Source organism: Odontomachus brunneus, unplaced genomic scaffold (assembly GCF_010583005.1).
Source record: "Odontomachus brunneus isolate Ranch 3 - 2012 unplaced genomic scaffold, Obru_v1 Obru_scaffold_024, whole genome shotgun sequence".
In the NCBI taxonomy this organism is placed as follows: domain Eukaryota; kingdom Metazoa; phylum Arthropoda; class Insecta; order Hymenoptera; family Formicidae; genus Odontomachus; species Odontomachus brunneus.
The window spans coordinates 826395-839531 of NW_022639474.1; the positions used below are offsets into that span (position 1 = coordinate 826395).

Below are 13137 nucleotides of genomic sequence, written 5' to 3' on the forward strand. Positions count from 1 at the left end.
TTAAACGAACGGAAAAGAGTGAATCTTGAGTAGCAGTCATTTGCGCTGCCACAAAAGTCCCGGTTAATTTCGTCGTTCCCGTCTCGTTTTGCTCTCAACCCCTGCTGGAGGCGACGCGCGTTCGAAACGGAAGAGGGGTAGCGCAGCGCGGAGGCCCGACGTCGAAAGGCAGGTGCATCCTGACGCTACGGCGAAACTGACTCACGTATACATCCTGCACACTCGGTTAGGGCGATACGTTACACCAGTGCTAATATCCGCGAAGATGGCAAACCTCGTCCGCATTTGCAAAACTTTGTGCGCTCGGGCCGGCGATGAAACGACTGTCTCGTAAAAAAAGCAACGCATTGCACTCTCGTATCGTCTCACAATGTGCAGCACAATGTTGCACAATTGTCGATAACCGTTGACCAGTTCGGCGACGCCCGATGTGTACGTATCGAAAGATTACGCGCGTTACGCTCATATCCACGCCGACTTCAACGAAAATTCTATTTGTTGCCTGTTTCCCAACATATCTTCGAGTTAAATTCAAGTGGACTGTGCTAAATAGTGAAACATGTACAGGTGACAAGAGTTGGTTTCTTTAGAAATGTTTATATTGGGAGTACAAAAAAGTTTCCGCCGTTTTTTTATCAAAAATTGGGCATTTATTGTGAAAGAACGGTACCTTATGTTTTATTCAAAGTATTGTCCATCGCTAGCCACTACTTTTTCCCATCTTTCTGGCAGCATACGGATACCGCGTCATCTTTATAACGCTTCATCTTTTGAGGCTATCCACGAATCGACCCAATTTTTGGTATCTTCATATAATGTGAAGTGCTGCTCAGACAGGTCGTGCGTCATCGATCGAAACTAGTGATATTCAGAGGGAGCAATGTCTGGTGAATACGGCGGGTGGGGTAAAACTTCCCAATCGAGTGTTTCCAAATAGGTTTTGACCGGCGCCGCAACATGTGGACAAGCATTATCATGCAGGAGAATAATTTTGTCGTGTCTGGAGTAGTAGTGGGCGCGTTTTTCCTTGAGTGCTCGGCTCAATCTCATCAATTGTGTTCAGTAGAGAGCCCCAGTAATGGTTTCGTTCGGTTTGAGCAACTCATAATACACGACACCAAGCTGATCCCACCAAATACACAACATGAGTTTTTTTCCATGAATATTCGGCTTGGCTGTTGATGTTGAAGCATGACCACGTGGTCCCCATGATTTCCTCTTCTTTGGGTTATCGTAGTGGATCCACTTTTCATCACCAGTGACTATCACAATGCAAAAAACCCTTTCGTTTATGCCTAGCAAGCAGCATTTCACATGTGCAAAATCGGCGTTTAACGTTTCTCGGCTTCAGTTCATATGGAACCCAATTTCCTTGCTTTTGAATCATTCCCAACGATTTTAAACGATGTGAAATTGCTTGTTGAGTCACTCCTAATATAAGTGCAAGTTCTTACGTTTGGCACGAATCTTCCTCCAATAATGCTTCCAATTCCGCGTCTTCGTACACTTTCGGCCTTCCGCTACGTTCTTTGTCTTCGACGTCAAACTCACCGTTCTTAAACTTTTGAAACCACTCACGACAACTTCTCTCACTTAAAGCAGCCTCATCATATGCTTCTACAAACAATCGATGCGCCTCAGCTGCAGATTTCTTCAAATTAAAGAAGTAAATCAAAAGTTGCCGCAAATGACGCTTATTCGGCTCAAAACTCGATATTTTCGCACGAAAAAAATTATGTGATGCTGATAGAAAATCGCTAATATTTCAAGGTTATGGTGTTGCCAGATGTCCAACCTTACGATATGACGTTTTACATCTGACAATTTCAACCATAACTTACTGGTGAGGCCATCTTTTGTCTAACGACGGAGACTTATTTGTACTCCCAATATATCTTCAAAAAAGAGTATTCCTATCTAAATTTATAAAGGAAAATTCTACTTTATAAAGGATAATATTAAGAACTCTTCGTTGCATATCGTCGTATTGCATGTATGCATATGTGCTATGTCGGGACATTCGACACCTAGGAGCCGACCATCGGCGTTTCACAACGTCCTACCGTGAGCGCAGATTTACTTCCGACTTAGATAGCACCGGACTGAGACACGACTGCACTTTCGCGATTAATAAGGCAGATAGTGGAAAGTGAAGTAATTCAGTCGTTGTGGAAATACGTGACGGGTAAGCGTCAGCGTGTAGTTCCTGACTTGTACCGCCGACTCGGGTAACGTGTTTCCGGGAACATTGTTATCTCAGATCAATGACAGACGTTTGTTACGCCATTTGGCGTTGAACGTAAAATCAACATAAGCGCAATGTAAATTAATAGCGTTCTAATTCGTATAATTTTCTGGTACACGATAGTTTGCGACTCCGAATCGAGATTCCTTATCTCCACTTTCGAGGACAAACTCGGCAAGAATGTAATTTACGGTTTTGGACGCGATTTACGACCTGAATGAAGGGGCATGTAATCTCGCAAGCGAAATACAGAATTTGACAAATGCAAGTTTAAGTAGATATGAATACCTTCGTATACAGACAGCTCGCATACAAGACTCAAGTCTATACTTTAATTCTCTTAATTACCGTGTGAGAAGAGAGACAAGTAAGTGACTAAACGTGACGACTATTTTGTAGTATAATGATGATATTTAAGCAATTACACAGAGAGAATTATAGTTTCCTCTTATATCAATCTTTTACAATTTTACTATGCTTCTAGTAGTCCAGAAATAGACTGTCAGCAAGGTTTATCTTGCTGAGAAACATAGTAAATTTCGTTAGAAATGCAGCGGATTTCGCTAAAAACATAGCAAGTGTTTTAATAGCACATTATCAGTTTCTAAAATATAAGTAGCACATATGAAACGAAAAGATAATGAATTACTGCAGAATGTCGACCTATTCCTCGCGGTTACAAAATCTTACAGTAATTTTTACTACAAAATACTCCCCGTGCATATTGCAATCGTGTCACCGTATTCAAATGGCAACTCGCTGTTTCAGCTATTACCGTCCAGGAAATCGGGATAATACCTCATGGAAGGCATATCGTAATTAATGTGCCGCATAATGGAAATGAATGTCGCGTCAGATACGGGCGTAGTCCGATCTCGATATATTCCGGTCCGATACGCCCAAGTCTCTTAGACAGAAAAGTAAATGTTAAGGCACACTGAGAGCTGAACAGCACGAGTAAGAGTCTCTTGTCTCGATAGAAACTTTCCTCCGGTCCTCGCGTGACCCGACTTACTTCGGGGAGATCACGCTCGGCTTCAGACTTTGCAGTACACAAGCGCGAAGGCTAACGACACGGTTCCACTTCTGGTTTCTCACGCGGAAGTGTTCTTTCCCGCGAGATCTATCTTCTTCCGGTAGCCCCAGGGAATTAGTTACACATTTGTATGATGTCTCACCGTTATACTTTCAAACCTTCCCCGACTAACTCCACCTCAAACTTGTAAATCAACTCATATACAACTCAATCTCTTATTTTCACAGTACAAGTTGATTTGCTGAAGCAACTTGTAAGAAGTTGCAGAAGAAATGAGAAAAGATACATCGGACATGTTATAAACTGAGCCGGGAATCGAACCCAGAATTTTTCATTATCCAGATGACTATTCTATCACCTGAGCTACTGAAAGTCGCACGCTTCGATATATTTCTCCCTTCTTTCCTTCACTCTCATCAAAGGTCTTAATTATCAATAGCACATAAAAATTGTAAAAATATCAATCGAATTTTTCTCAATTCAGCAATCAATTTAAATAAATATGTTTTAATTCGACTGATTGGCGGTTGATTCCACAAAATAAATCGAATAATGTTTCACTCACAATTCAACAAATTCAATTAAAGACTGTTTTATTGACGATTGCTATAAAGGGATTAAGGACCGTTTAATTGTGGATAGAACAGTCCTCAATCAAATTTACCAAGTTCAATTATTAATTAAATGAATTTTAATTCTCTTCTCTCATATTAATTGTCGATTGAACGGTCTTTAATTGAACTCGTTGAAATCAATAATTAGTCAAATAGTTTTTGATTTTATTTGTCGAAATCGATTGTCAATTAAACTCTCCAGCTTTCAATCGAATTGGCTTATACCGATCGTCGGTTAAGCACGGTAATTAATTAAAAAAGTAATTAATTACTCGTAATCCTGCTCCATCTTTAACATCCGATTGCGCGCGGAATTATCAGTCACGGGCCTTCAGGGCTGCTATCAGATATATGATATGCACATGCTTATGGCAAATTTGCTGCGTTTAGCAAATCCACTGACGCTTATGGGTGAAATATCTCAAATACCTCCGTTATATACGTAATGTCGAGCGTGCCGGCGAATAACTCCAGTTGGATAGAGAGCCGCTCAACGATAAATTCGGAAACCGCGGCGATAATTGATACGTAGCCGTGCACCGGCCGCTCCGTAACATATTTTCAACGCCACTTAGGCCTCGGTAAATCATGAGAAAGTGAATGCGCCTGGTTATCTTGTCTCGTTCGTCATCGCGTTACTGCTTCCGCCGCGACGTTAATTATCTAATACGCGAGAGAACCACGGTGGACCGATAAAATTTCCGTTCTAAAACGGCCGATCGCTCGTACGTAACGCCGCCGCCGCCACCCTGTCGAACGCGTTGCGGGAAGAACGAGCCCCGAAGAGACGAAGATCGAGGCGCCAAATTATCGAACGTGGAAACGGGCTCTCCGGCGTAAAATCTGCGCGTAAGGCGCGCAACTCGAACGGAACGCGAATCGCTCTCCTACTTATCCAGCGCGGTGAATGGAGTTGCTGCTCGTTACATCAATTACGGCATCCTCTTTGACTCTCTAGACGGCCGTCTCGTCGTAGCGCTTTCGTAAATGCGTTTCGAAAGGAAACCGCGAGAAAAAGTTTGGTGAATGGTCTTCCGCGACGTATACCTATGTATGGGGTCGACGGGGTACTGTTCCTGCGGTCATGGTATTCGCAGGATAGCCTTTCTTGTTGCCCGCATGCTCTACCCGCACTTGTACAGGACGATTCAGAAGTGGCTCTCGCTTGCCACATGTTCATCTCTGTTTCTCAACTCTATTTGGCAATGTTGCTCAGTAATAGTGCTAAATAAGTGCGTTACGCATTCATCGTTCTTGCACATAGAACTTGGAGGAGTTCATTATCGTGTATTCGAAAGAAAAATTTATTTTCTTCGCAAAAGTATTATAAGACTTTGTCAAAGAAAAAGCTGGCTCGACTCTGGATAGTAAAAGCAAACTGAATTTTTGAAACAATATAACTACATTCAAAGAATATGATTTACTTCATTTGAACACTCAGAAATTCTGTTCCTTAAATTTTTTAGATTTGCCAAATAAAGGGTTAGAGATAGTCGTGAATAACTCTATCGTTTGTCTCTTGTCTGAATTAATTTTCATGCGAAATATTTGCTACGATAAATCCTGATCTAATATATACAGGGTGTCTCATCTTAAACAGGCGGGCCAAATATTTCGAAATAATTTAGCGCGAGCAAAAAGCGCGAACACGCGATCATGTGTTACCATAGGAGGCTCTTGTACATGCGAGACACGTTTGCGCGGACGACGTTCAAGCCGATAGCCTAATTTGAACGCGAGGTGACTGCACGATCTGGCGAGGTACACGCGAGATCCTCGCCATGCGGAACTCTCATACAGAGGCTCATACAATTCTCCCTATCTCTGTCTCCGATTTTTCTCCATTACGCCACGTGAAATCATAGCCGCGTACGTTACTTGGTGCAAGCACGAACGCATTATCGTTCTCGGTTACACGTTACGAGGCAGTCAGCGAATGCGTGTTAACAGAGTGAAATTGGAGCATCTCGTGAAATATAGAGTATTATTAATGCTCTTTCAAATTTCACGATAAATTTCCTCGTATATCTGTAACTTGTAGATAAAGAGAACTTTCGTCTATGTATTACGCGATTAAAATATACGAAAATTCGATTTTAACGGATTAAAACGAAGTACGGCGAAGTGCTTTATTCAGGCTTATGCAAGACGATATCGCTCAATAATATTGAGGCAAAAGAACTAACCTTACCGTCGGTAGTGTTGGACACATTAGTCGATAAAAATTTTCTTTAACTAAAATAATCGGTAAATCAATCATCATAATTAATCAGTGTTGGACACATTAATCGATGAAAATTTTCTTTAACTAAAATAATCGGTAAATCAATCATCATAATTAATCAGTGTTGGACACATTAATCGATGAAAATTTTCTTTAACTAAAATAATCGGTAAATCAATCATCATAATTAATCAATCATTATATACAAAATCACAAATGTAATTGTTAAAACCGAAGGTTGATGCATGCAAACATTCTGGTGGATCGTTCGAAGATTCTCGTAACAAATGTTCCCGCATGCAGAATCCGCGGATCTTTACGCGCGCGGATGGCGCGTCTCTCTTCCTCTCTCTTCCTCGCGAAAGGACGCGGGTCCAGGGGTAGAAAGCATTGTACTTTACGCGCGCTGATGAGCACACGCGTGTTCAGGTGAGAAACGCCGGCGGGGCCCGGATGAGCGCGAATCCAGGAACGCGGGTCCAAGAGCGGCGCGGCCCGAGATCACGCGACGCCGATAACATTGTTTCCCTTCGTTCGGCATTTCATTCGCGCTGGCGCATAGCCTTATTACACACGGTGCATCGATAGCGCATTAGCATAAGGCCTCACAGAGCCGCCTGCGCTATCGATCCTCCACTCTCCTCGCTCTTCTCGAGATCTTCCATACGCCCCTGTACACGCGAGAGCGAGAGAGTGAAAGTGAAAAAGGTAGAGAGAAAGAAAGAGAGGATGCGCCCCCGTTAAGCTCCTGGCCGCGTCCTGTGCGTTGTCCCAGCATATTCCTCGTTATCCGCACGATAATCGCACCCTGAAATATAATATCGGAGTTCACGTAAACGGCTCGCATTACCAAGTGTCGACCGATCGCGAACTTTCACGAGTATTTTATTCCTCGCTTCAGAAATGCGTTAGCTTTTTAGTCTCTACAGTTTTCGTAAGTCTTCAAAGACTTCGCATTCTTTGTACACACACTGAGAAAAAAATCTTCAAAATTTCTTTATGGGATGTAAAGTTTATTCACAGAGATAAACTTTATATCTTACAAATATAAGTTTTCGAATATTTCTCTCAATGTATGCAAAGACAAGTTAATTTTGGGCACCATCTCAATTATCAACACACACATATATATATATATATATATTTTTTTTTTTTTGCTTCATCTTGATTTATTTCCGATTAGTCGGGATTAGTCGGAAATTAGAAGTTTTTAGTAACGAGAGAGAATTGATACGAAAGAAAACGTTAATTTCGATCGAAGCACACTTCCTTCACGTTTAGTCAACGAGTTATAAGATACTCGTTTAGAAGAGCGATGGGGCTATTTGTCATTACAAGCTGCGCGCATAGTCGAGTCGCGTAATACGCACTGAACTTAGCGCGAGTTTGTGGAAAGTACGTGTAGTGCGCTTCGTGATGTTTTAGCGAAGTGCCTACTGCTTTAAGTCGCTAAGGATCGCTGTGAGCGATGGCGGTTAAGAGCGTGGCTTATGAATAGCATGTTCGTTCTGGCGGATGAAACTCGCCAGGCGCGACTGATTGCGAGCGAAGCTCTTCGCGGTCTCGTAATTTAATTCGTAATCTGCGCTTCTCTCGTCCGGTTATGTGCACGCGTTGTAATTGCTGTATCGATGAAGATCGCGATTAATCGATGCTCTTTTTTTTCCAGGCAAGAACAACGATATACTGGTTCTGGTGCTTGCTGTGCTTAATTTTACATCTTCGGGGCGCTCACTCCAAAGTCGGTGAGTAATTTTGCGATTGTTTTTTTCCGTTATTTCCGTGCCTCGCTGGCACATTAACTATATGAACGCGCTTATATGAAAGCTTCATTGATAAACAAAATATCAAAAGTACTATCAAGAAATGCAGTTTGCAATGCATACATATTTTACTTCTTTCTATTGGCTCCCTATTGGCCGTATGTCGTTATTACAGCTCATCTACCATATCGAGCGTCATTATTTACAAATTTTCTTTAACTAATATCTCGATAGAGTTGATGCGAATATCGCAAAAAATGGTATAGAACTTTTGTTTTCAATCCTGTTCTACGCTCTCATGAGAGATTTTAAAATCAAGCAAAGGATACGTCGCATACAGATCTTTTGTACCAACTGCATATTTACTCTAACTGATAATGTCTGACGGACTAATTTACTAGAAATGTTAACTTCGAAATTTCTTATCGTTTTATCAAGCAATGCTCCAATTCATGCTCGCATATATTCTTATCGTGTAAAAGTATTTATATTTTGCACAGTCAATGCAACGTAAACTTTGCAGAAAAAAGTCAATATTCTATCGATTTCGACTCCAGCATCCCCTTAAATGGCAACGCAGTGATATCATATCCCTTGTCCACAACTTTGTTTCAATCTTTAAGCCGTAATAAATTGACCAACTATAGTCGAATATTTTAAAAATAATCAACTATGGTTAGTCAACTTCTTAAAGCTTAGGAATTAAAGCAAGGTTGTGGACAAGGAGATAGTGTCCGTCTGCGATGACCGTCACGGCATTCAACGTGCTCAGAAAATCACCCCTTGACGCGGAAATGTTTCGTCTAACGAAATAAAACGCGACTCGAGCGTAAGAGTGCGCACGGCCGTGCGGTTTCCCACGTACACACACACGCGCGCGCGCGCGTAAATCTATCGTGGCTGATTGCCAATTACTTACGTCACAACTGATAGGCAGTCGTGTTTTATCGTTGTCGTCGCATAAACACGCGGATTAACGGCACGCGCGGAGGTGTGAGCTTTCCCGGTGGCTTTCATACTCTGTCGAACCGCGAACCGTTGCACATTGTGCATCACGCGCGTTAGACGCACATTGTTATTCATGCCGCGTCTGCCTTACCAACCACCGTTGCGTAATTAAATTTTAAGCGTGCTCGCGCACCTGACAACGGCCGACGAATACGCGTTTCCCGCAGAAACGGGAAATGACCTTCCGTCGTTGCACGAGCGTAACGTGAGGAAAGAAGACTTCATTAATTAACTTGCACGCGTGCACACGCAAAGAGCCGGCTCATAGTCTAACGCATCATTGCTGAGCACTGGGACGTGCGAAAGGGAGAATAAAAAGTCGACTAAGTCTTAGTCAATTAATTACAAATTACATCTCGGCGACTATCTTTCATGTGAAACTCACGAATATCTTGTTTGTGCGAGTTACCTTAATGTGAACGCGAAGCAATGACGCGGTGTAATTCTTCCTTTTACCCACATTAATCATTTGTAACATCAAGGTAGGACAATAGCGTGCGTACACACAGCGAAATATATACTGCATTCAAGTAAATGTGCTTCGTTTCAAGTATTTCATAAGTTTATATGTCCACAAATCTGTTGTAAGAATCAAATTTAATCTAGATACATTCTAAATCCTGGTAAGTTAAATCACATAGTAGTTAAATCGAGAATATTAAACCAGAATTTCAATTTGTTGGCTACATAGAGACAAACCAACTTTTTTGTTGATAAAGTTTTAAAATACTTTTGTAAAAAGGATAACTTTTATATAATGAGCTTTTCTAAAATTTTTGATAAATATATTTTAAAACTATTATCAAGAAAATATTCTTTTATATGTGAAGAATATTTCTTCATAATATTTCTTCTTTATATTCTTTGAAGATAATCATTATTTCAAAGAAGAAGAGATTAGATTTGCCGGCTACATAGAGTTAAACCAACTTTTTTTTTATAAAGTTTTAAAATATTCTTGTAAAGACGATAAATTTTTAAATCACTTCTCTCAAAATTTTCAGTAAAATAATATTTTTTCTGTGTGTAGCGTTCTATTTTCCACTGATTCTTCCACGGAATTTGTAGAATTAATGTAGTATTAAATTTTGGCTTCTGTCAAGTAAAACATGTATTGAAAATATCGTCGTGATTTTTGCGCTGTTTCAAAGCGGGGGTTTAAAGCGGAGAAACGTGACTCACAGCGGGACCGAGGATTTTACTCGCGGTAACGCGAAAAACGCGCGATAATAAACGACGGAACGATTATTATTACCACGAGCACTTTTCCACGCGCGAGTAATCTCTACCTTCGTGCAATTCGCCACGCCAATGAGAGATTTGTTCTCTACAAACGTACTTCTCTCGTAACTCTCGCGCAAAATCGAAACAACCCGCGCTATTCTTGCCGTCACTTGACTTCGGACGTTGTTTTGCAATCTTTCATCGATAGGTACAAAGGGGCGCCATGAACTTTCGCTTTAGCTTAGATCGCTGCAGATCGCTCCTCCCTTTGTGAAATGATGCACGTGCGGCTTTACGGAAATCCAGATAGTGCGAAACTTTCGCCGATATGTGTAGATACAGCGGAATTTTCTCGATAATGGATTTCGTGCTGAAAAGTTGCCGGCGGGAGCACCGCCTGTGACTTTCAGCATCGATTCCCACGACACCAATCTCGATATTCGTGATCGCGTGTATATGTGTGCACCGGCTATCACATGTGGTCAAAAGCCATTAACGGCACGCTGTCAGACCCCCATGTCTCTTTACCCTGCATTTCGCAATATTGTTTCAAATCACAGAGTCGCGCGAGACGTTTGCGCACTTTTGTGCGTGAACCAACGTGGATGAGAGAGGCGCGCCGAGGAAACGGAACAAATCGCACGAGGTCGCGAGACGCGGATGTTCGATCAGCAGGATCAGCGGGTCGCGGCGCAACTTGACGAAATAATATACTCGCTTCAGCTCGAAGCTCTCCGATACGTCGGCCGTGTGAGCGCGGATGGGAAATATGGGTCGCGCGATCTCGACACGACGAACCGTTTCTGCAATATGCACTTTCTAACGCCGCGGCCGCTTTCTATGCGGGAAGAAATGATCGGGATACAGCTGTGTTAGTGGTGCACCGTCTCGTGAGATTTACGCAAGGGGCTTTACGAGGGCTCGGAATGTCGCGCCCGGCCGGACTATGACGAATGTTCGCGCGGGAATCGCGCGAATTTCGCAGCGCAGCAATACGCAACGGAACGCGCGACACTCACCGAGGAGGTCGTGCGAACTGAATTACTTGAACCCTGGATCGCAAATTACTCGACTAATTGCACTCGGTTGACAGAGCACAGCGGTACGGACGCGCATGAATGTCTGAAGCGAAATACAACGCATGCCAAGAATCTTGCTCGCGATTCGTGAACAAGCTGAACAGTAAATACACACATAGACGCAAGGACTCCAATTTACCCTTAAAATGTTATCTGATTCTTACAAGAATTCTCTTGGGTATCGCCTCAACGGGGTTCCTCTGGAACCAAAAGATTCTCTGAAGTGTAAATTTTTACAAAATCGGCATGACATTTGTTCATTTTGTTCATAAATAATTCTGTTCAATACTAGTATGTAATTTGAAGGAAAGCTTAGGGATGCTTGTAAAAATATTAGTGCAATTATATATTAGTGCAATTTTTTTACGTATTTATATTATTTGGTAAAAGGAGTGAACAAAGCGGAACTATTTATGGACAATTATGGACAAATGAATCTCATGTCACTCTTGTAAAAATTCACACTTTGGTGTGTTAATTTCGCAGGCCTTTTTTCATCAGTAGAAAATTATCAATAAAGATTGCAATTTTTCGAGACCATAGAAAGAGAGAGTGAGAGAGAGTTGTTACTTAAGATATTGATCTTACGTGGATTTTCTCGTCTCTCTTCGAATTCAATCTTCAGCAACGAAAGTCACGTACGAACATGGCGCCCAACGCGAAGTGGGTAAAGCGTACGAGCAGAAGGCAAATGTCGTGTGTAGCGTTGTACAATCGGCTGTTTTTTTTTCTAGCAAGACGCGGCGCATCTCCTCGTGACTATTAGTTCGACGTTAACCTTTCACGGGAAGATCGTTGCTACAGGCACGCGCACCTTCTCTCGCGAGCGTCGTACCTTTTGTCTTTTCGCGTCAAGACTCTGTGCGCGACCCCGGCATCAAGTGAGAACACTATGAGAGATGCGCCGCTGCGTCCCGGTAAATTATTAAGGAAGCTTTCCCCTCGATAAAATAAACACAGTGAAATCTCCAGTGTCACTCGAGAAAACACGGACGCTCTCCGCCAAGTCCTCAACATCTCAACATCATTGCTGAAGAGAATGCACCGTTGACCGCATTCTGATCAGATGATCTCATCTTCATTTTTCTCGAAATGTACTTCATATGGATCATTCTTGCATAATTATAGCACGATTGTAGCGATTGTAGCGATTGTAGAATGAATAATGCAGCGAATTTCGGCGGAACATGCCGGGGCGAGCTCTCTTTCATTCAACTCAATTATTTAACCGCCGTAATAGAGAGTATTAAAACGGTGAGAGCGAGGGGAGAGGAAGAGGGAGATGCGTTTAAAGCGCGAAGTAACTATCGCATTACGCTATAAATCACTCGGCGATGCAACGCATTCGCGTATCGCATCGGTAACGGACGCGTCAGTAATTAGGCCCGCGTGTTCGTTAAGCGTGCAATCCGATTAATTCGTCTGGCCGCCGAGACGCGACAAAATTGTCCGTCGACCGGTCCCTCGTAACAGCTGGCGCACGTCGGGATGCACGCTCGCACGATGCCGTAATCTCTTTCCCCCTAATGCGAGCGTTTTGCGCGTCACGTTCCTGGCCGAGCGGATTTCTCGCACCTGCTCGCGAGTGCGCGGGCGTGCTGGCCGGCTTTGAAAATAGAAGACGAGACGCGGAAGTGGCGCGTCAGGTGCACACGCTGATCCCCGCGGCTTGTCGTGAGATCGTAAGCGCGAATCGTCCGTCCGCGTGTTTCTTGACGAATTCAGCACAACAATATCTTGCTTATTTGTTTCAGGTTTGTGCGAGGTGGAATCGGGACACTCGAACATCATCCTTGATATCGAGGAGAGCAGAGGAAATGGTAAGTGTAGACTTTCTAATTCGCTACATATGCTTACTTAGCATTTTCATTCATTTAAATAGTGGTTGAAGGCTCTCAGACACTCGACTCGCGAAGAACCGGGTCAATGAGAGAGCCTGAGACG

At 42.7% G+C, this 13137-nt stretch overlaps 1 protein-coding gene across 4 annotated transcripts in view; it reads left to right on the forward strand.

Moving 5' to 3' along the window:
- The window catches only part of LOC116842358 (cadherin-99C), a 157605-nt gene that overhangs the window by 97964 nt on the left and 46504 nt on the right, over nt 1-13137 (forward strand). For all 4 annotated transcript variants that reach the window (XM_032811462.1, XM_032811465.1, XM_032811464.1 and 1 more), the window contains 2 exons: nt 7789-7864; nt 12948-13013. In XM_032811462.1, coding sequence (XP_032667353.1) covers nt 7789-7864; nt 12948-13013 — 142 coding nt within the window. The remainder of the gene's footprint in view (nt 1-7788; nt 7865-12947; nt 13014-13137) is intronic.